Source organism: Chaetura pelagica, unplaced genomic scaffold (assembly GCF_000747805.2).
Source record: "Chaetura pelagica isolate M959 unplaced genomic scaffold, ChaPel_1.0 scaffold3, whole genome shotgun sequence".
Classification (NCBI taxonomy): domain Eukaryota; kingdom Metazoa; phylum Chordata; class Aves; order Apodiformes; family Apodidae; genus Chaetura; species Chaetura pelagica.
In genome coordinates this window covers 12,795,257-12,819,737 of record NW_009952974.1, presented here as the reverse complement: position 1 = coordinate 12,819,737, position 24,481 = coordinate 12,795,257, and the positions used below count along the sequence as shown (strand labels likewise).

General features: G+C 35.7%; 1 protein-coding gene across 1 annotated transcript in view; it reads left to right on the top strand.

Annotated features, from left to right (window-relative positions):
- The window catches only part of OLA1 (Obg-like ATPase 1), a 97,986-nt gene that overhangs the window by 22,146 nt on the left and 51,359 nt on the right, over positions 1-24,481 (top strand). Inside the window, exon 4 of the mRNA XM_009996159.1 lies at positions 23,730-23,905. Coding sequence (XP_009994461.1) covers positions 23,730-23,905 — 176 coding nt within the window. The remainder of the gene's footprint in view (positions 1-23,729; positions 23,906-24,481) is intronic.

Here is a 24,481-nt window from a genome sequence, read left to right as displayed (position 1 = left end):
GTTGCTGTAGTGTTAAAATATTGATGTGGAAATCTGCTGACTTTAGGTGAGTCTTTAATAAAGATAGTTGGTATTTTTCCAGTATGTTTCCCAAAACTTCTCTTCCATCCTGATGAGGCCCATGTTCGTATTGCGTAAGGATGAAGTTTTGTTTTTCTTCTTGGGTTTACAGGTGATTATTTCTTAATCATTTATCAAGAGCATCTCAGCAGAAATTTTGATGGTCTAGGTTTGTTTTCTGTCTTGTTTGGGAGTTGTCACTCTTGCATTTGCTACTCTCAGGTTTCTCCCAGCTATTTTTTAGTATATTTCAGGATATATTTTTGTCCTGAAGTCTTAGGCAGAAGAACAAAATTAGCCTTATGCTTGGTTTAAGTGCTGGATATTTATGTCTGCAGTAGCTGCTGGAGATGCTTTGAAAGCTGTTGTTTTAATATTGATGCCAAGGGGTTTTTATCCTCAAATGACATATTGAAGCCTCAGTGCCTAGATGCAATTAACAAATGGCATTAATTATCAACCTAACCATTTGTTATTGTGGAATACCTCAGAAATGCTACTTCAGTTTCAGTTTTGCAGTTAAAAGTGGGGCTTCATCTGTTGATTGATAACAAGAGCAACAAGATTCTTCAGAACCTTGGCATTTATCCTTGGACATAGAATTAATTTTCTGAGTATTCAAGCATTACATGCTTAATTTATTGTCTGTTAAAATTGGTTTAAAAGGCTTTCTTTATAAAATCAAACAGCACCCCTTCTTCCTTCCTATTTTTTACCTTTTTCCTTCTCTGCCCCTCTCCCATCCTGTTATACAGGTTTTTCTCCCAATAACAATGATGACAGATAAGCTTCTGCTTTAACTTTACTAGTTAAACTTTTAAAATATGTTTGAGCATAGGTTTGCATTTCAGTACTTACTGAGATAACAGTTCCCTGAGGGTTATTGAATATTTTTATGCATCGGGCTTTGGTAATTTGATGTGAAAATTGATGTCTCAAAACTAAATAGCAGTAGAAATGGGAAGTCAAGTGTGAAAGAGTTGCAAAAGTGGGAAAATGTATAGCTACAAGAATGTAGACTAGCTGAGAGGGATTGCTTGCTTTCAGAGAAAAAATGGAAAGAAGCAGAGGGAATATGAAAGATAGACAGTCTGAGACTCTTGAGTTGTGCTGCTCTGCACTGCTCTGAAGTGTCATAAAGCAGAAAGATTACTCCAGTGAACATCACCATAGAATTTGGTGTGTGTGTGTGTATGTACAGGATAAAAATATTGATGTGTCATGTTTTTTAATTGTTAGGGATGGTATGGTAAAATTGCAATGCAGGGGAAAAAGTCTGCTATCTCGGTATGTGCATTTAATCTATCCAGAACAACAAACACTAATATGTTTTAATCATAAGCAGATGGTTATTTCATAGTTTAATTACAAGGCAGGCAATAAAGATTGTTTTGGTGTGCTTATTGCATTTTTGCCTTCTCATTTTCCAGTATTTTAAAAAATATAATAAAATCGGTCAATGCAACTTTAACTTAATAAAAAAAAACAAAACGAATTACCTGTATGTTTGTGGTGTCTTTTGTTTTGTCTGGAAGTCATTTTGCACTTTAATGCAAGTGTGAAGTATTATCCTGCATTCTGTGTAGTGCAGATGTTTTAATTATTTTTTTATAACTGTGTGCTTAAAGAAAACAAAACTGTTCGTTAGACTGTGCAGTATTTAAAAAAAAAAAGTGTTTCTGTAATGTCACTCTTGGCCTGAAACTACATTAAGCAACAACTGAAAGATGTCAGCCTTTCAGTTGGTTTAAAGACCTGAAAGTAAAAATTTCCTTCCAACTGTGCTACAATATTCAGTTACCGTTGGAGATGGATATAGAAAGACAGTCAGCAATAAAATATAGAATTTATTGTCTGAAATGGGTTTAATTTATACATCACAAGGTACTATTTAAATATTCAGTGCTTTGTGCAATTACAAAACACTGTGAGTGTAGGCAGAGCTCAAGGCAATGGGATCCAGAGCCTTACCTCAGTTTTTTGCTTTTATCAAAATAATAGATGATTTTCCCTGAGCCGTAGTTCATCTTGGTAGTTTGTATGTTGAGCTTTTATTTGTAGAGATTGTTTAGTCATTATGATAGGACATATTACAAAAATTTTGATAATAAAGAGTTAAAAAGTTCCTAGTGTTTTCTTTTTATAAGCCACCTGTTGCCTTAGACGCAGAAGTATATAAATTTGAACAAAGTGCTCATCACTTGTCAGCCATCAGTGGCAGCATAAAAATTACTTGTGGTGCTTGCTTTGCAAGAAGTTCTTTTGTGTTTGTGACATCAGCTTTGTTTTATACAATTAAAGTATTACACGCTAGAATAATCTAAATTGCAACCACTAAATGGTGATGTAGTTATTTTTTCATAGAGCTGAATTTGTTTACTGGTTGTATACAGCTATTGACTACTGTTTAACGTGACATGTCCTTTTGCCTTGAACAATCTTTGGAAAAGGTGGTTTTTTTGTGTCTTGTTCTTGTTTCCCACCCCCTCCATTCCTCCTCTCTTCTCCATTATAGAAGGCTTTTCTTGTACTTTTCTTTTTTTTTATCAAGCAGATATAAATATATGTTAGACCAGTTTTGTTTTGTGATTTTGGTGGGGGTTTTTTTTGGTGTTGTTTTTTTTCCAACCAACAAGTGGTAATATTGCAACAGAGAAAAAGCTTTGCAGTAAAGTGATCTGGACTGCAGGATATGTTTTGTTCCATATGAACACCTTTGACATTAATGGAATAGATTTCATTTGCAACTTTTAAAATTAAAACTAAAAACAAACCTGGATTTTGGTAACACATACAGGGTTTTTTTATTCTAACACTACTGTACTAGTGACTGTACAGATACCTACTGAATGGCTTTCTCTGTTGGAAATACCTGATCTGTGATGTTCTGATCCTCTGTTATTGCTATATTTTTATTTTATTTACATGTCTTTCCACTTCAAAATGAACAGGAAGAATTTACATGTGACTGGGTTATGATTTCCTAATATTATGTTGTTTTCCTTGTATTAAAATAAAAGTTCAGTGCTATAGAAATTAGTGGAAAATACTATTATGTCCTCCTCATGTTCCGTAGGATTATTTTTGTGGAAAGTACAACAAAGCAGGTAAAATTAGTATAGTTCTTTGTATGTTGCTTGTGTTAATTAGGCAGTAGACCTGTCTTGTTTGTGTCTTGTACCTTAGTAATGGAACAACATCTCTTCAAAGTTTGCATATACATAAAAATATCTGAGGCATAGTTCCCATTTGAAGAAATTAGGCTTTAGCAAAATGATGTCATTACTGGTTTTTCTATTAAATGGCTTTATTTTTGTGAGGAATACATGACATCTCTAGTCTCTAGTCATTTGCATGGAAGAGTTACTTGCTGTACTGAATCTGTGATAAAATCACTGTGGCTGCACACTAGTCCTGAGGCAAGGCTGCTTTTAGCAGTCACCTCTTTTCCTAGGGCCAGAAGAACCGAGGAAGGGTTGTGTAAGCCCACCTTTCCTATTCTTTCACATGACATTGATCTAGTAACTTACCGTTCTCAGGAATGCTGCAAATTAGGGACCACTTGCCCTAGTAATTTCATTTTTTCTTCAAGCCTTCTCCCCATAGTGCTGCTGCTGAAGTGAAAGAAATCCAACTCTGTTTGCTTAGGTGTTCCAACCACTTTGTATGGCCATGGTGGAGCAAGGACTTTGTTCATACTGGTTACAACAGGGACAGAAATTAACGAAGCTTGATACCGAATTTCTTGAAATCAGATATGATGTTGGCAGGTTTCTTGTTTTGCTAGTTATAGCTTTTATAAGGGAAGGGGAAAAATAATATGCAATGTTATTTCAAAGTAGTCCCCCAATCCACAAAAAAAAGGGGTTTTAAGGTAGCTTGCAGTCAAATAATGATTACAGCACTGTTCGAGCAATGATCTTGTAGTGATCGGATATGAAAAATGTGAATGCAAGCCAAAGACCCTACTGAACAGTATTAAAAAGTGCAGCTGGACTCATTTAGTCTCTCTTCCCATGCAGTGGCTTTGATAAGAATATGATAATTTTAAAGTGCAGATTTTGAAGTTATGTTTAAACTGATAAACCATTGATAACAATCACTTTACCGATATGGTGTTTTTTATTTTATTATTCCAACATCATCTGAGCTGCTGACTGGTAAATTACAGATTCTTTTTCTCCTCCTTTCACATGTTTTCCCGTTGTTGGTTGTTTTTTTTTTTTTTAAATGTGTATGTAAGCAAGTAGGAAGAGAGAACAGCTTTAAAGTACTTTTATATCGTTTCAAAGGGTGCAGTTGTTTTATTTTTCATACTGTGTTTGTGATTTAAATTACATGAATTGCAGTTTGAATAAAGATGGCTTGGTCTGAAACTAAACTAATCAGTATATATTTATAAAAAACAAAAAACCCCACTGTCAGTCTCCTCTATTTATTACAATTGCAGACTGACATTAATATGTCTGTACCACATAGAATGAATAATTTAGTATATGAGTTAATTGATAATTGACAGATAGACGTTCTTCATGTATGGAAAGAGAAAATGTTTCCTTGTAGTCCCATACTGAAATAAAGTAATATTGGTATGCTTCTTTAAATTGATTTTTGTCCCCTCTCTGTATGCTTTCAGTGTGAATGGTTTTGAGTATTAATAGATGCAGTTGCACTCTTTGTGTAAATAATTGGGGAGTTCTGTTTTGTGCATGTGTTTTCCTTCATGCAGAAGCATTAAGATGTCACTGTTGGACTTGCCTTACCATTGTTAGACCTGGAAAGAACAGGATGCATATGCCTGGCAGAGCAGAGGTGCCTGGCAGAGCAGAGGTGCCTGGCAGCCAAATCGGCTACTCAGCCTTTTAGATGTCTTGCTCACTAAACCTCAGCAGGGTTTCAGGTATTAGCAGAAGAAAAAAACCAACAACATTCAGAATTATTTAATGATGTTTTTAATGAACCCTATTCTTTTTAAAGTGTAAGATACTATTCGGTTTTTATTCTCCTATGTGGTCAGTGTTATGTAATCATGCTAAGATACTTCGACTGTCTCATTTCAGCGTTGTCAAATAGTGGGATGGACTAGACAGTTGGAAAGGTACATACATTGTAACTCTCTTCTTGCTAATCAGCTGCCATTTTACACAAATACTTAACTGCTTTTCCTACTCTTGCTGTAGATGGAAATGTACAGCTTGCTGTTTAATGAACTAAGGGAACCACATAAGTGCAGGAGCACCGTGTATACTGCTGGGGTCTGGATATATATGTAAACTGTGGTTCTCGTAGTCGTGCTGCACAGATGTCTCTATCTCCTGTATTAAGGATGATGAGCATATGGCATACAAGCCTTTTTTTGTCTGCCCCATGCTTAGTCCTCGCTATTGCAGGCTAGACAGCTTACTTGATTTCTGCTCAGTTGTCATGTGTCTGTGGCACTTCAAGCCAAAGGAGAGGAAGCATAGGAATCCCAGGAAGGGCGGAATCCCAGGAAGGGCGATGCTGGGAGCCTGCTGGGATGGCAGGCGCTACCTGCTTCCTTCCCAGAAAGTGCCTTCAGGCTGCCCCAGATGGCCTGCATGCCAACAAGTTGCTGCAGACTGCCATCATTTCCAGCTTCTACGTTGGAGTCACACAAGGAGTCCTTAATTTTTCATGACCCTTCATCTGGTTCTCATAAGCAACATCTAAATTTCCTCCGTGCTGGAGAGAAACACTGCCTTTGTCAGCTGAAAACGTTATGTTTTTCTCTCGTGTCTTTCTGTTTATGGAAAGTTTTTTTGCAGAATTCCTCTGCATGTAGTAGTAGTTGCTGGTTTGGGTTTTTTTGCCTTCCTCCTTTTTGTTTTATTGCCATTTAACAACAGGGTGACATTGGTTAGCAGTATTTTGTATGTCAGTGGTGCTATTTATTAGAGTGTGGTTAATTTTATTGCACTAGAGCAAGGAAAGCATGAAAAATGATAATTCATTTGCAGTCTTGGAGAGCAAAAAACTTCTGGACTACAAAGATATCTTTGGGATGGCTGCAGCTACAGGAAAATTGTTTTAAATTGAAATGTTAAATTTGGAGGACTTTGATAGGTTAAGCCAGAGATTAGCAAAAAGAAACTTCAAATCTCAGCTGTAAAACCAATGTGAAATTACTTTTTTTTTTTTTCTGTTCTAAACTTTGTCTTGAATAACAAATAGCTGGTTTTTGCTTCAGAACAAGCACAATTATGCCAAAGTCAGTGATTTTTGTATTATACAAGCACTGCATAAAAATAATTCAACATAACTAGAATGAAATACTTGGCATGTTTCAGAAGAAAGAGCCTTTTGGAAATCCTTGGTAAGGGAAAAGATTACTTGTATGATGCAGTTTGAATGCATAAATCAGTCTCATATGTACGCTATGCCACCAGTTTTAATATTTTGATGGAGTGACTGGTTGTGCAAGCTGGGCTTGTGGATGTTGTGGGGGAGGAAGGCAGATGGAGCCACATCCGAGAGCAAGGCAATGTCTTCCTATGGAATGCAAACAGGCTATAAAGGCCTCTCTTAGGAGGAGGGGATATTGTAATATTATCAGCAATGTTGTGTTGAAAATTGAAAACCAGTAACTGAAAGCACATTGTAAAGAAGCAGATTATTTTAATGACTCCGAGACCGTTTTTAAGGTTAGTAATCAGCAAACCACAAAGAAAATTATCTTGTGATCAGAGTTCTGATTTTTCACCAAGATCGAGAGCCTAGTCAAAAGTAATCTGTCTTCTGTTCACTTAACATGTTTTTCATAGCTATACTGCCTACCAATTTATTTAAAGAAAAAGCTTTTTTATGTGTATGTACTATTAAATAAATGATGGAAGAGAAACTTAACAGCCTGATAGCTCTCTGAAAGTTCCTCTCTTCTGCAATAACATCTCATAAAGCTTCAGAAAAAGTTTCCATAGAAAAAAATTGTTAGAAAAACCAGCATTGAATAAACATTGGCTTGCTGATACTAAAGTGTGGCTTGGTTTCATACCAGTGCAGCAGTTATGCTTGCTTCAAATTTTATTTTGCAGCAGAAGTCTTTTCTTGATTTGTGGTGTGTTTCTAACCTTTTTGAAGTTTCTGTGTGATACTTTTGTAAATTCTGAACGTCAGGGTTTTCCTTCCAAATAAAAGGGAAAGAATATGGGCAGCATTTTCTTTCTGTATTATGTGATATGAATTTTTTTTATCTTTGATCCAGTTTAGGTTAGAACATATCATTATATACAAAGGTATGTATAGTATGCTTTTTCAGGGTTGTTACAAAAAGGGAAAAATTGAACAGTGAACTCTGTCTTCATAACAAAGTTAAAGTGGTTTGAAATCATAATGTTACTGAAAAATAGAATGTGACTCTTAAGAGATCTTCTTTTCTGTTGATTCTCCTCATTCCAGTAGTGGGTGATGTGAAGTCTGCTAGAACAGTTTTTCTGGCCTCTGGCTTGCTCCTCTCAGCCTTCTTCCCTGCAGGTAAATGGTAAGCAGGCTGCAAGTTGAGTGAAACTTCATGAAGTGATGGTGCTTGACTTGCTGTTCTGTGGAGCTGTCCATAGCAGTAGTCTTAGAGGTATCTGTAGATGCTTGAATAGTGTATATGCCTTTTTCAGGTTCTTTGGAATAGGAGGAGGGTTGCCATCTATCTTCCATCTAATAAGAAAATGTGTGTTTGTTTTCCAGCATCTGACAGGCTACTAGTTTTAGAAACCCTAAAATGATTCCATTTAGTTTTATAAAAATGATAGCCTCTTCAGGATAGACAAGGTCCAAGACAAAGGCTACATGATAGCTTCGGGGGAAAAAATTGCAAGGAGCTTAGTTACAATAATTGGATAAAGTTTTTTGGTTTTTGTTTGGTGGTTTTGGTGTTTGTGGGATTTTTGTGTGTGTGGGGTTTTGTTGGGTTGTTTTTTTGTTTGTTTGTTTGTTTTTTGTGCTGGTAAAAAATAATTTTATTTAGGGACAAAAAATTGCCAGAAGCATGATGGCCAGTGTGGTTCTTTTCTTCTCAAGAGTGTCTTTAAAAACCAGGTGTTTAGATGGAGAGGATCTCTGTTCTGCCTAAGAATAATTTTTAGGCTTATTTTATCAGGAAAATATCAATGTCAAACCAGACCTTGAGCAAAAGATGCTGGAATTAGCAACCTATACTGTAATTTTCAGAGTCCTTTCTGACTGTCTGTGAGTTTGACAGTTTGTATCACAAACTGTTACAAAAGTTGTGGTAGCAGTGATGTTTTAAAAGCCAATGATCAAGTGAAAGATGACAACATTAGTATTGATAATTTCTTGTTCTGAAATGTTTGGATTTCTAATACATTTTTTTACATTAATCAGACAGGGAATGTTTTAAGATGCGTTTCCTAATGCAAAAAGGCAGTTTCTGGTGACCTGCTTGACTTTTTTTCTGCATGATGCAAATGACATTCACATGTAGAACTGTGGATGTTTACTTTGAGAATCTGAGCGTACCTTTATATAAGTACTTCTTTTGGATTTCAAAATCAAAAAGCCCTTCAAAGATGTACATGTTGTTGCCTGCTTATAGTGACTAGGGAACTAGGGCAGTACTGCTGAAATGGGCAGTCTGCTGTTCATTCAGTGGTGAGACCACATGTTCTGCACTATTCTGTGCCTGCATGTGAGCCCAAAATGAATTGTGGTCATGTGCCAAACTTTATGGAAGGTCTGATCTTGTTTATTAGTAACTGACAACTAATTTTCAGCTGCAATCCTTGTGTTTGGCCATCCAGTAATAATGAAATTGTGGGTAAAGTTAACACCCCTTCATATGCATGTTTGGAAAGCTTAGCAAAGAATGTGAGTGACATAAAATAATTCCTGATGTTTAAAAATTATGTTAAAGAATTAAAAAAAAAAAAAAAAAGACACAAGCTTATATAGAAGTTGGTGACTAATGGTGGGACACAAATAGTGGGGGAAAAAAAAATTAGAATATATTTCCACATGGAAGTGTTGGTATCCTAAGAGACTACTTTGTAGGGCTGTGTGTGTGCACAGTTTTACCTAGCAAGCATATTTAGGCATTCGTGTTAGTACAGACAGATACAAAACATAAAATATGACGTAATAAAGAGAGGATTTTAAAATAGCACGTAAAATAGTGACAGCATGCAAAATACTGTCACTGTTTTAAAGTGGTAATTTAATTGCAGACCATAAAACAGCTGCCGAGCAAAGTACACGGCTGAACTGGTGTTGCAAACCGCTGCATTTAAAAGAAGACAATGTCTGTCTTGGTAACTGTCCCCTAACTCCAGCCCAAGGTGCCATCACCACAGCTCACCGTTTTTCCTTTGTACTTGTCCCTTTGTGCACTGTTCAGGTGCTGTGGGTAGGGGAAAATACATCTTACTACCATGCAAATGGTGAGACTGTAGTAGTTTTTTAACTGTATGTAACTACCGATAATATAGAAGTTGGATGTGTTTGCAAATGCTGAGCCATCCTGAGAGGTGTAACAATTTGTATTAATGGTGCTTGTCTTTAATGAACAACGTGATGCAAAAGCAGACCCCAAACAGCTTACCTAACTGCATCCCTTGCACTGACATTTTGAATTCGTAAAGTACTGTCGTTTCGGATTCCTAAGTTGAAGTTTTTAATGTTTTAAACAAAAAGGTTTGTAACAAACTCTTACTTATGCTGTGGTACTTTTATAACATCTTTGTCTTTTTCTGTCATTAAGAAAAGTGTTTCTGTAATGTTAATTAGCTAGTAACTGCTGTTTTCAGTGTGCTTTAATTAGCATATGTTGCTTGATTATATGTTATGAAATAAACTTAAGGTTATTCTAGATAGTTAAACAGCTAATGTATAACTACTGTGCTTAAGATGAGGTTTTTCAGATACAGTGGTGGGGATAGTGGGAGGAAAAAAACCTTAAAATGCAGTCTCGTTCCTTGTATATGAAGAGAATTTTAGAAGTGTCTCTTAGATTTTAAAATTACTATTTACAGAAAGTATCTGGTAAAATACCGTGGAAATACGTTGAATCATAACTGTGTATAATCATAGAATAGATTGTAAAGATGTAACTCTCAGATGATTTGCATATGTGTTACTAATAGGCATCCTTAGCTGACAGTCTAATTGTACAATGCAAGATACTAATAATTTACTATCACTTAAGAATTTTAAAAAAAAAAGCTCCTGTTCAAATTACATTTAGTAATAGCTATGTTACTAGTAGATAAATTACACACATGTAATTCTGTCTGTGCATGTAAGTATTCCTGCAGTGACAGTTGTACTTTTAATTAGCAAAATGTTCAAATAACTTGGTGTTCATGGGCAGTTTTTTATTAAATGTTAGAACAATGCTAAATGAAAGGTTGCACTTCATGGCTATGTTTGGTCAACAAGCAAAAAATTAAGTTAAGCTTTTTAGATCTGTTAAAACTTCTGATAACAAGTATATTTGTTTACCTTCCATATAATAAAAAAGAAAAATAAATAAAGTACTTGAAAAAAAAAAACAAAACTTGAAAAAAATTCAGCAGTTTTTTAGTATGGTAAATACTCTTCCTTTAGGAAGATATTTGCAGTAGTTTTTATATTAGCTATTGATGTAATTGATCTGACACTGGAAACCACTAGGAATTTTAATGTTGTTCATGTATGATTGCCTTAATCTCTGGTTATTGCAGGAGATGGTACTTTAAATACTTAAAGAGTTGTTTTTTTTTCCATGGTGTTTCTTTTTCAGATTGCTAAAATAAAATCTGTATTTGTTTCAGTCGATTGTACATAGAAATAAACGATTTACATTTTCAGTTGATGCATAACTTTTTCATTTGCTTTGCTATATCTTAAATTCTAGCTTCATCCCTAGTTGAATTTTGTGGTTATGTTCACATACCTCCCCTCAGGTCTTCAAGAAGTTCACTGTAAGCAGCTGCATAGCTCTGATCAGGAGCTAACTTAACAAATGGTGTAAAATGTATGAAGATAAATCCTGAATTGTGCTGGTTTATTTCCCGAGATATTTTTTTGTAATTTTTCTTACAGAAATGTTTTACAAATACTTAGGAGGATAAGGTCAGCTGGGGAGTTGGTTGATTTTTTTTTTTTAATTATTTTTTTTCCCGGTAGCCTAATAAAATGTGGCATTCTAAGTGCTGTTGAGAGGGTCTTGATTGTGGTCACTCTTGCAGTTAAGTAACTGCTTAGGAACACTGAAGACTCATCTTTTCTTTTAAAGAAAATAAAACAATTCAGTGTTCCTACCTGTAAAAATGTTCTAAAATGTAGCATACCTGTTCATTTCCCTTATTTCACTATTCGTAGTGGACACTGGGGTTTGGTACCTGTGGGTCTTTCTGTTTCTTTGATGTTGGATACATTTTACAGCAGTTGTTGTTTTAAGTATCAGAATGCCACTGCCAACTCATTACATGGTAATTTTTTTTTGTTTGCTTGGGTTTTGTTTTGTTTTGTTAAACTTCCTGATACTCCTGTTTAAATACTGTTGGTGGCACTTTTGTATGGCAAGTTGCAAGTTGCAAGTCTTCTGGATTCTTTAGTCACCAGATAATTTGTGTTTATGTAGGTAGTGATTATTCACTACTTGCATTTGGATCCTTTGTACTTTAAAAATGTAGTAATAAGAATAACACATTTCTAGAAGAGTGTTTGGGATGGGGTGGGGAAGAGTGTTGTTTTGGTTTTTTTTGAGAGGTAGACATTTGATGAAATGGTATTATTAATATACTAGGCAGTGTATGATTGAGATTTTAAAACATGTGAATTTAACTTGTCTTTAAGGTTGATTAAAAATATGAATGAATCAACTTGGGCTTTAGGTGAAAAGATTTTCATATGTAAAGCTTTTGTGTCCCTGATGGGATTATCTGAGTGTTTGACTGAAACATTTAAGAGAAGGAGAATGTTTCCTTAACTCTAAACACAGGGAATTGAGTTTAAAATTGGGAACCGAGGGGAAAAAACCCCAACCTTTAAACCCTCCTCTGATTGTGATTATCATGAAACTGGGCTTTGCTTCAATATTTTAACCAATTCTATGTTTTCATAACTTAATTGGTATTTATTTTCTCAGAGGGAACTGATTTGGATTTCTTAGAAGATGCCTATGACAAACTGGATCAATCAATAAGTAACCCATTTACAGCATTATTGTACTCAGTTGTGAGAAGTTTAATTGCAGTTTGCTTCTATCATTTTTCTTGACAGCTGTTGAAAATAATATGATAGAATTGGATTTATACTGACTTTTAGGAAGCAGATATTTGTTCAAAAGCAGTCAGAGAGTGCAAAGATCCATGCCAATATTCGGAATTCATATTTCCCTTGAATGGAAGGTTGTGATAAAATGGTACATGGTGTGTTTTCATTGCCTGTTGAAAGACTTTCATGCAGTTAAAATAAGCATTTTGATGGTGGTTGAATTAAGAGTTTTTGTCAGTCTCTTCTCATCATGGATGATTAGACTAAAACGTCTGCTTGTCTTGACTTGAGATCACCACAGCTTCAGATAACATGCTTTGTGATTGAAGGTCGAAATATTTTGAATTCTAATAGGCTGCCAGATGAATTGCTTGAAATAGACTGTAAAATTTCAAGGCTTCCTTTTCCATCTGCTGTGAAAAGAACCATTGGGAATGGTTGAGCTTGATGATCATAGAATTACGGGATGGTGATTCTAAAACCCTCAAAGGGAAGTTGCTATGGAGATCTAGTTCCAAACTGTGAAATGATTCACCTCTGAAAGGCTTCAGGGTCTGAGAAGCTGAACACATCATTGTTCAGGTGGTCATTGGTTAGGAAATTGCTGGTGCCTGTGTAATCAGCACTCCTGTGGTAGTTAACGATCTAAAAAGGTTTGTTCTGAATGATGTGGGACAACAGCAATGTGCATAAGATGGCTTCTCTCAATCATAGTTTGCTCAGCCTGGTGCTTGTAAAAATACAGTGAGCTAAATGGCAGAGAAATGAGCTGCTTCATTGAGGAAGTCTTTTAAAAACAAAATTCTTTGCTGTGATGCATTTGACATCTAAAGTAAAAGGAGAACTGTTTCAGTTTAAAAAGCTGTGCTTAGATGTTGCAAAAGTATCACATTTATATATTTATTTTGAGAGGAACAGAATGGCAGGGCTGTGTATTTGCTCACAGGCTAAAAGAGTGCTGTTGGGAACGAAGATTTCTACCTCAGAAACATAATGAAGTAGCCTCAATATGCTCAGATTGCTGCCTCTCACCCCCCTCCTCTCCTTTTACGGCCTGCCAAGCACTGTGTTTTGACAGTAATGGAAAAAACCCACCCTTTATATCCACAATTCAAGTTAATCAAAGCATACGGGTTTTTTTCTTAGTTTCTTACTTATGTGTTTTCATGAGAGTGAAAGGGAATAAGCAGAAACTGTTTGCGTACATGCATGAAGCAATGCATTCTGTCAACTACTGCTAAAATTTGCCAGCATATTCTTAAATTGCTTAGAAAGGTCAATGTACACAGAAGTATTTAGTGTGCTTTTTCAAGGAAGGCAGAAGGTATTTGTGTACAAGTATCTAATGACTATAGCTGTCTGTACCTAATTCAACAGAAAACATTTGTTTGACCACATGAGATTGTGATAAATAAGTTTGTTATTATTTCTTGCATATCTGTTCAGTAACCACCCTTGTCATAGGTTCTGTTAAGGGGAGTTAGTAAAGAGGACACCGATGGCTACTAGATGGTGCCAGATAGTTACAGAATAGAACTGATATGTTCCACAGTGTAGTTGTCCTTGAAGTAAAATGTTGATAGAAAGAAAAGCAAATACCTGAGTGTTAGGGATTACTTTACTGAAATAATGTACAAAATAATGAGTTTTTTACTTCCTGTGTAACTGATCAGCCAATTTAAGCAAGCAAGTAATGTGCTTAATTATCTGTTGAGATGCTGGCTTGAGTTTAATAAGGAAAAAGTGACTAGCATCTGAAGTAAAATATTAATACTGAGTTTTATCTGGTTAACTGTTACATTAAGATGTGAACATTGCACAGGAAATACTGCAAGCCCTCTTTATCCGGTCTGTCATCTCTAATAACATGCTAATTATCTATTACCTTCTGTTTTCAATATTTCAGGCATTTTTCTAAAAAGATAATTTGATAGTTCTTGTGATTCCAAGCCTGTACCGGTCCATGAGGTCCTAAGAACTGTCACATCAGCTTTCAGTGGTTGAAAAGTAATTGTTGCGTGTGAAAAACCACGTGTGAAGGATAAACTCTTTCTTAGCCAACTAATGATTTGATTATTATTAACAAGATTTCTGTTAATAGGAACCAGATAAGCAGCACTCTTATAAAATTTGAATTGATTTGCAAAGGATATATCTGGGTGAACTTTATTGCAACTTTTGTGTTAAGTTTCTATATTATGTTATGAATGTGGGCCAGAATGTCCAGAGGGCAGGTTGCATGACAAGGCACGTTTTTCTAAGGTAAATTTACTGAGAGGCTCTCTGCTTTTGTTTTTAAAGGTATTTCATTCGCTTAACAACACAGCACTTCATTACAAGCTTATGTAGGCCATATACATACATAGCAGCACTGCTCAAACCTGGCCAAAGTCTTCATCAACTCTCATTTTTGTTGCATGTTGGCTAGTCTTTCCTCAAGTCTGTTTACTTCTCACCTTCATTTTGCAACAAAATAAATACTCAAAGGAGAAACATTCAGACATGGAAAATGAGGTTCTTTGTTAACATGTCATGAGCTGGGTTTACAACTACTTATAAATACCTTTCCTCTAAAAAGACCTGGTTACTCTTTTTGTAAACAATGACTGATCTGTAAACATAACTTCTTTTTTTTTTTCTGTCTGCCAAATTCCATAATTCATTTTTATAGCATTTTTGCAAGGCTTTGCAAGAAGTTGTTTGATGGTTCTGTAGTGCTTTTGCTCTGTCATTAAAAAAACATAATTTTAAGTTTCAGAATATCTGTAGACTACTTAGATAACTAATATCTCAAAGCTGAAAACTTGTCATTGCTAAGTTTTGTCTGGGTATTTATGTGTCATAAGACATTGCTTTACATGTTTTTGAAGAGAAGTTGCCTTATTGGAGCAGTTTTGCATCCTTTATTGTGGGTTCCAGAATAGTTGTGATTTTGCATTTTATGTTGAACTGAACTGTCCATTCTCTGTTCCTTATTTAAAAAGACTAATAACCCTCCAAGTTGTTGAAGAATGCAGAACAGAGTCGAGCTGGCTCTGTGCAGGAGGCAAGGTGGGCTCAGCAGAGTTTAATAGCTTGAACTTTGTTGCAGCATTAGGTATCCAAAGTGCTTCAGTATCAGAGTTGTGGGAACTGCTATAGAGTGCTATGCTAGACCAAATAAAAACTTCAGGGCTCAAGTGTTGGTTTTTTGGTTTTTTTTTAAATATTTCTACATCTTTACCATAGTCAGTCTGTGGCCCAGACAAATTGTCCATGAATAATTAAAATATTTCCTGTATATTTGGTCATTCAAGGCCAAATAGAATTGCCCTGTGGGTTTTGGCTGATGGCTACTAGTTGCTATTCATGATCTTTAGAAATATATTGTCTTAAAAACATGGTTGTTGTTAGCAATTTTATTTTGTTATGGTGACTTTCAGAGCTGCTAGTCAAGACTGACGCCATAGAGCTTGGCACTGAGTGTTCTTAAAGAGAAGACCTTGATGACTGACCTTCAGAAAGAAAGGGTAAAATGTACCACAGAAATGGTGATGGTAGAAGTAATAGGAATAGACATGTAGGCATGTTTCTTTTTCCTGAATTTTTTTTTGCTTAGGAACCATGTTTTTGTACAGTGTAAATGCCATCAGACTGTGAAAACCTGAGTTCCGGTCTACTTTTGAATAGGAACATAGTCTTCTATGAACAGTAGGGATATGTGGCACACAGAGGCATGTTGAAAGTTATCTACTGGTGTTTGTGACCAGACCTTCCTGAGTGCAGTATCCTTTATGCAGGTGGTGCTACCTTAGGAGCGCTGAGCAGGGTGGGTGATACTCTCTCCCTTGTTCCTGTTTGCTTCTCTCTTCTCAAATTCAGCTCTCAAAGAAAGATTTTTTTGTTTCAGTCATTAGAGCAGAAAGTAATACAAAGCAGAGTGTGGCTGAGCTCAGGTTGACAAGAACACCTCTCTTTGAAGTAAATGTTGGTATTTGTCAGCCTTTTTGGTTTTGCACATTTTGGAGTGGTTCAGGCTAGGTTCCAAATTTCTCTTGTTGCAATTTTTGCAGTTGTGTTTTGGTAAAATCTGAAGAGAGGTATTTGTTTTTCCCAGGGAATTCTTATTTTAAACAATTTATGTTGTATGTAAGCCGTCTGAAAAAGTTATATGTGGAGTGCTGCTCTTCCTAGTGTCTTCCGATAGCAAGTCCATGCAGATTACCATGTGATTCTGTGTCAAGTGTATTGCAAGAAGAGTAATCAAGGATTTTGTCCCAAGCACTATTTGCAGGGCATTGCAGTTATAGTATTTCAAATACATGATCAAGGGCAGTCAGAGTGAGCCCTCTGCAAACAGAGGCATGAAGGGCTCGAAGATTTATTCCTTCAGTTGTCAAATAATGTCCTTTACCCAGTGAGGCCAACTTGATAGCAAATCTCAGCAGGTAGAAGGTTTTGCCTGCAGAGTGTTGACTACATCCCAGTGGTGCTAGGATGAAAGAGCAATGGCAAGTAAACACATTTTACATTTGAAATAAATCACTAATATTTGTCAGACAGACTCAAGGGTAAGTGCACTGGAACAGGGTTTTACAGATAAGCTCATTGGAGTGACTGTCTTGGTAACAACTTTTCTGTGTTAAAACTGCTTCCACTAGGAACAGAACCTGTCTGTTCTGTCAACTTAAATGTCCTGAATTGTTTTGCCTCTGTGTTTTGTGGGGAGATTATAATTCTCATCTCTGACCTTGTGCAGTACTTGCTTGATGAGTACTTTTATGCAAATGTAAATTCTTTGTATACTCAAGAAGTTGATACTACAGTAATTTAAAACCCTGTATTGTTGCTACATGCTCTGATTGTGCGTCTGCCAGTGCAGAAATAGACTTGCCCTTTTTTGTGAAATACTCCCAATAGATTTGATATTGAAAGCACTGCCATTCAGCTGCTGCTTCAGACTTTTGGGGAGGGGTGCTTGATTTGCGCTCTCTGGACTGATGCCGTATTAGGGCTCAGCGGGGTAAGTGTAGCTGCTTATCTATTATATAGGTAAGTAATGAATTTGAGTCCTAATACCCCCACCAGCCAGGAGAGCCCAGAGCAGCTGCTTTTACCATCCTATGTCTGTATAGCCATATGGTATGCATCAGCTGTAATGTTGTGTTCAAAGTAATTAATGCAGCAACTAATATTCTCAACTGTTTTTCTGTTGCTAAAAATCAGCTAAACTTGAGAATAAACACAAGTGTTTTTAATGGGAATTAAAACCTTTTCTTATATTTCTATGATGCAGGTAAACCAAAATAATTATTGCCATAGTGTCTGCTTGCATTTTAAATAAATTTATACATATTATTTTTTAAAAAATCTAGTTAACTTTAAAATATGTAAGTTTTCTTGTCATTTAGGGTTCTGTGAAGCTGATCATCAAGAGGGTTGCAAATCATTGGCGGTTTCTATTTTCAGAGTTCCACATCCCAGAGTAATTTGCTTTAATTTCACCCAATTTAACCTATACTTCACACCATCACCATTCAGCTTTAATAGCTATGTTCTATGCATAAGAAAAGCAGATAAATGTCCACAATTAGACTGCAAGTGATTACAACTAGTTAGGGCTTTATGAAGACAAAACTTAAAGGGTTGTAGCACAAAACAAAGCCACAAAAGATGTCTGAAAAAATTCTTTCTTCAGAAGTCAAGGTTTACTACAGCATTTTATTTTATGTTTTTTGTACTTGATTTTGCTTAAGTTGAAGATGCAGGCAGGTGCACCTTCTTCAACTGAAAATTACTCTGCTTCAAAGAATATTAGGTTTGTGTTACAGGTGATTAATTTCATTTAAAAATAGCTTGCAAGAGAAAACATGATAAGCCCACTTTATTTGTTGGTTCTTTGGTAATACATACTACATTTAAGAAGCTGTAAGATGTTGATTCTGACAGTATTCTTTTGCCCTTCTGATCGTGATTATGCATAGTAAAATATACAATAATCAAATTTTAACACATTGTCTGGTGTTAAATATACTTGAATCTCAGTCAGAAACAGTAGTATCCTTTACCATTTAAACCTTTATAATAATGATGACAGCATATCAAGCTAAGTGCAAATATTATTTATAATTTCATGTTTTTTGACACTTGTACTCTTGTTTCTTTTGATAGCTCAAATACCCTGCTTGTAGCCCCCCACCCAAGTTACCCTATTGTAGGTAGTATATTGTAGGTAGTTACCCTACCTTTGTTCTCTCCCCGATTCCCACCCTGGTAAGTGGCCAGATAGATATTAGTGCTTATTTATTTCAGGGCTTATAACAGGGTATATGTGTATTGTGCTGTGCCATATCAGTCTGTGACGAGCAGCTCTTTTTGGTAATAGTCATTGAATGTATGCTGGAGAGGAAGTGCAACTATCAATTAGTCTTTAGGTCTGTTTTTTGCTGGTGTTATCCAACATTCTCTTATAGCTTATTGACAAAAAAGGCTGCTTGTTACCCTAAATACCAATGGGAGTTTCAGCTTGTGATACAGTTGAGATTCTGATCAAATTGTAAATATCCCTCTTAATTAAAGCATGGCATATACCAGCACTGTTGCTTACCTTTTATAAATTAACACAAGATGCCAAAATGGTGATATGTGGAGATTAATATTAACCAACTACTTGATTCCATTTTACTTTTAGGATAAGGATAATTAAAGAAATGAAGTGATATATCAAACATAAATTAATCTTGAAGATACTAGTTAATTTCCATAATTGCAGGTAGCAGCAGAATAAGATAAGTCTAGTAGCTGTATTTTGATTTGTTTTTTAGCATCTCAGTAGCAGCTTGGAGCAGCTAGAAACAATAAAGTTTAGGCTATAGGCAGCTTCGTTTTTGTGTCAAACTAGTTTTATATGCTATATCATAAAACTTTCAGTCCAATCAGCAACTACATTTAAATACTGCAAATTGTGGCAGCAAAACAATAATTCTGCTGATTAGCCCCTTTCCATTTCTTGTAAGTGAACTGTTTATGCTGTTGAGTACCTTTTGAAAAAAGAAAAAGCCAAAACAGCCTTGATTAGTCAAGGAGTAATTGGATGACTTGATTTTAGCAAGAGAATGAATTGGTTGATGATAGCCTGTAACTAAGTGTAGTGGTTCTGTTCAGATGAATACATAACATACAGTCATCAGATCTTGACAGGTATAACATAAGCAATGCAAAAATCTCTGGAGGCTGAGAGGTAAATTTTGTCAAAGAATTTTTAAGCTGATTCTTGAAAGAAATGGAAAGAAACATGCATGCCATTAGGTGTTTAAAATGTGGCATTTGATACTGCTGTGCTGTATGCATATTTATCTGCTATTACTTTTGCATGTGAAGAAGAGAAGATATAGTCAGGACCTGACAAAAAGACAGGTCCTGGTCTTCCTCAGGGAAGAACCAGAGGTTTCACATCTTTTCCAGCCAGTCATTCTATTTTCTGACTCATTTTTATCTAGCATCACTTGAAAGCAAAGTGCAGAACCAAATACCATTGAATTACTTCTTGCTACTTTAAAACTACTTTCCCCCTTCTGGTATTATATTTGAACATCTTTAAAAAAGGTGTAATTGCCTGCTGGATTCCCTGAAGAATCTGCAGGTGTCCTGAGGACCCAGTGCAGAGCTCCTGCTGCACTCCTGGCTGTAGAGAAAAGATCCAAACTGCTTCCTTATAGTGTGGGCCCACCACAGTTCCTCCCAGGTAGCCCAGATAAAGTGCTCAGCAAAAGGGAAATCCTTCTTGGAAACTGCAGAATCCTTTAAGTTTGGGCCCACTAAGAACACAAGAGAGAGCTGGATAGGACAGTGATAATTTCCAAGCTTCTTATTTCTAGTAACTTCAAGTTAAGTTATTACTTTTGGTGATACCCAAGATAATCCGACCTTTTTCTTTAGAAAACTAAAATTCTCATCTGTTTGCTGTCATCTTGCATCTCAAGACCTTCCTCTCATCCTTCCTGCTTCTTCCAATTCACTGTATTTTAATGGGTCATTTTCATTTTCAACAGACTGCTTTTCTATATAGTGCTTGATACAAACTACTTATGTTACTTCTTATTCAAGATTCGCACCCTGTGTCCACCCTGTGCATCTTGTTCATCACATAGATATTGCACTGTCTTTAATTGGACAATGATGTCGTTTGTAGTCCCCTACTTACTATATTTTAAAATAGTCTTTGAGCTTTCTGTTTTATTGCTGTTTATGCTGCGGGGAAGAAGGAGGTGTTGCATCATCTTCCCTAACAAAAAAGAGTTAAAGGCCTCGCTTGGCAGAGGAGCTTCACTCACTGATAAAGCAAAAGCAGAGACAGATATTAATAAATGGCAACAAACTGATAGCAGTCTGTGTCAGGTAAGAATTATAGATTAATACAGTTTTTTTTTTCATCTTTGTAAGTTGCAAATAACAGGCACATTTTCTGGTGTGTCCTATTTCTTGAATCAGTTTTACATTTACAAACCCTGAACAAGAGATTCACAACTAAAGCGCAATGCCTGTTGTGTTTCTCAAGAGTCTCTCAGTTTATGCCAAAATCCGGACATTAATGGCAGTTTGGCTTTTTGGGCATATGCCTACCACTTCCTTATGGACTGTGGCTGTCTCAATAGGAAGAGATTGAAATTTCTCTCCTCTAGCTGTTCCTGATAACTTTAAAAGAAGAAATAAATAAAAATCTGCTGTGATTAATGGATTTTATATCGGTTCAGAAGTAATGACCTTTTTCAGGACACCTGTTTATTGATTTTCTTCTTTCCAAGTTAGAAAAATGTGCTTTTCCTCTAAATGTAGAATTGAAAATTCAAGCTCAAAATCCAACATCTTAATGGAATATACAGTTAATGTCCATTTCCAAAAGAGGAGCCAGGCAACCTGGTGAGGAGACTAGGCTAACTTGTTGCCTTGAAAGAGAAATCATCAGCTCAGTAGAGAGGCTCCTTATCTGAACAAGCAACTGCCTGTGCAAACATGGGTCTCCTTGTGGATGTTCTCTAAATGAGCTGCAGGATGGCTGCTGACGCAGGCGTGAGTACAGTTGAAAGAAGGAGGAGACTTGGAGTAAACACTGGCAAAATGTTGAAGTGTCCATTGGTTAAAGCAGTTAGTGGACTGAGAAGAGGGCAAAGGTGAAATATATGACATCAAGTTTAGAGGTGGAATTACACTGCAATAATTAATTTTGGAGGAATAAAGAGCTTGGTTTTTTTTGTTTTATTTATTTTTTAAAGGAATGGGAAGATATGAAGGGATTAAGATAGTTGCTGGTAAAGTATTTTACTGTTATTGAAGAAAATGGAAAAATATAACTAGTATATAAGCCGGGTTTTGTTACTGACTAATTCACCTTACATTTGCTTTTTCCATTTGCTTAAGACCATAATAAACTGTTTATATTTTTAGGTTCTAAATGTGAGATCTTTATAGTCATGGAGCTTTTCTCCTGGTTTTAACAGTGCCTTTTAAACCCATGGACACCAAATGCAGAAGGAAGATGTAAACAATTTGAGAATGTATTATTTAGGTGGTAATGGACACTTTTTTATTAAAACAAGGAAGAAAGAGAACCTTTTTATTGGTTTAGCTGCATAAATAGTAGTAATTGAGAAGGCTGGGCAGGTAGACTTATCTTTGAGCTGTATGATGACATCTTCCTATTATACTCCTCCCCCCCCCTTTTTTTTATCCAGTAAGTTTCTTGTAAATCAGAACAGAGCTGTAAAATTAAGATCTGTAGTATCTGTTCATCCAACCAACTGGTGTACCTTAAGTCAGGGGTGCAGACAGGGATTTATGAAAGGCAGAGGCTACAGTATCTCTTCCTTAATAATTGCCTGGGGTTGCTAGGGTTAGTTTAGTGAGTTTCTGTTTGGCAGAGCAGCCTCTTCTCCCATCATGGCCAGCATCAGCATTGGTTGGATCTATTGCTGAGGTGATTTCTCTTGTGTCAAAGGAGCTTGTTGGTGGGAGAGGAAGGAACTTGTAGTAACCACTGTTTTGAAGACTTTCCATAAGTTTATGTGAAAATTACTTTGAAGTTGGCTGACAACATCATTTTAAGCCTGTGTGCCATGTGTTTTTGTGTAAAATCTTTATTGCTAAAAGACAACATGAAGTTTAAGATGTTCATGACAATAAAGAGCCCCAACTTTGTCCTATCAGTTAAGAAACTGTTTGTAGTTTACCCTGTTTCCTGTGTTTAGTACAAGCCTTGGATTTGTTTTCCCATGTGAAAAAAGCAGTTGATCTTCATTTTTGGAAACATGAAAATAAAATTATTTTCATGGTTGGTTTCTCAGGCATATCCTTAATATTCCAGAATAAGCATGCAAATACTCTGAAAATTGATCCAGGAATAAGTACTAAACTGGTTTAATTTTATAATATTTTTATTTTGAAAATATGTATTGATTTTTTTGTGAGTGGGTTTTTTTGTGATACAGCTTATCTGATAATTTAAATCCTAGTTGAATTATTTTGCCAGATTGCCTTCAGAAGGGCATGAAGTCAGCACACATGCTTCAGTAATATCTGGTTGTTTTACCCTTATGTTTCCAGTTGGCAATTTGAAATTATGGCTTCAACTGCACTTTAAATATGTGATAATAGCATGTGTTTCTAATAAGGGCCAGCACCATTTCGTTCAGATAGTGTGAATGGTTGTCACTCATATATGACAAATGCACCTTCATCTGCTTCTTTGATGGCCCCCTAAAAACCATACCCTCAAATCAGGCCGATGAAATTAGCTGCTGTGTAAATTGTGTGTCTGAGTGGTTCATTATCTAATCACCGTCAGAACCACAGTGATAAAGTAGATTGAAACAGGGACGAGGTCTGCCAGATGATTTCAGGCCTTTTTTTCTAAGCCCTGTTTCCCTTGGAAACAGTAAGAGTCGTTCAGAACTTTAGCGTTCTTTGTCTAGAACAACTTTTTTTCTTAATGGATAAAATTGGTCAGGCAGTGAGGGCTGCCAGGGTGATTTGTATGGTTTTCTTTCCATGAGTCTTTTATTCATTACTGTGTGTATTAAAATGTTTTGTGATGTTCAATTTAGCTACTGTGTTTGCTACTGTTAGGTTAAATGCTGTTAAATGCAGTGGTACCTTTTTTCAGAAAAGTGCTTTAGCCTACTCCTATTTAGAAGAAACTCTTAAAGATGTGTTAAGTGCTCTCCTGAAATGCAAAGCACTGCACTTTGAATGGTTCTGTGTAAAGCTTTGAATTCTGAAGTTGATACTTAAATTAACAGACTAAAACAGTATGATATAAAATACTGGAGGTGATGCTTGTGTATGGGCAGTATGACAGACCTCCTGACTTCAGTATTTAATCTCAAACTGCCGTGACTCCTAATAGGATGTTGTAGATATACATTCTTGTCTTTTTAGTTTAATATGTAATTTGTGTTCTTTTGTTTTAGGAGCATTTGAAGATGATGATATCACTCATGTTGAAGGAAGTGTAGATCCTGTCCGTGACATTGAAATAATACATGAGGAACTTAGACTTAAAGATGAGGAACTGATCATGCAGAGTATAGACAAGCTTGAAAAAGTAGCTGTAAGAGGAGGAGACAAGAAGTTAAAGCCTGAATATGTAAGTATATGACCTATAAAAGTAGGTCAGGTGCTCTGTATTGAACTGAAATGTTTGTATTATTGAGTTCCCTCATTGACCTCCCATACAGATAATAGAAAACATTAGTATTTTTATGTCTATTTAAAAGTAATTATTATTCTGAGTTGAAAAATTTCTAGATACTAGAATTCCTGTGTCCACCAAGTGAATATATTTTGTTGGTGTTGTTGCACTTCGTGTCTTTTTAGTGCATGTTAAATAAAGATTGTTAGTTGAAATTGATTTTAGAATGTTGTGGAAGGCTGCTTAAATGAGTGGTGTGTCTTTGTAAATTAGAAACATGTAATAATTAATCAACTTTAGAGTATATTTTTGTTAATCATTATTTTATTGCCACTTGATTTATGAGTCTGCTAGACTTTGCCAGTAGTCTGGTTATTAATTTTTCTTTTATCTAATATTCTATAAATATTTCAGGTGGTATATAAAGTGCATTCTCTTAATTATTACAGCAGTGTATCAATGTGGAAACAGACTATTTATACTTAGCAATTAAGTAGTAAAAAATACTGTTTTCTTCCATGGCTTTTTAGA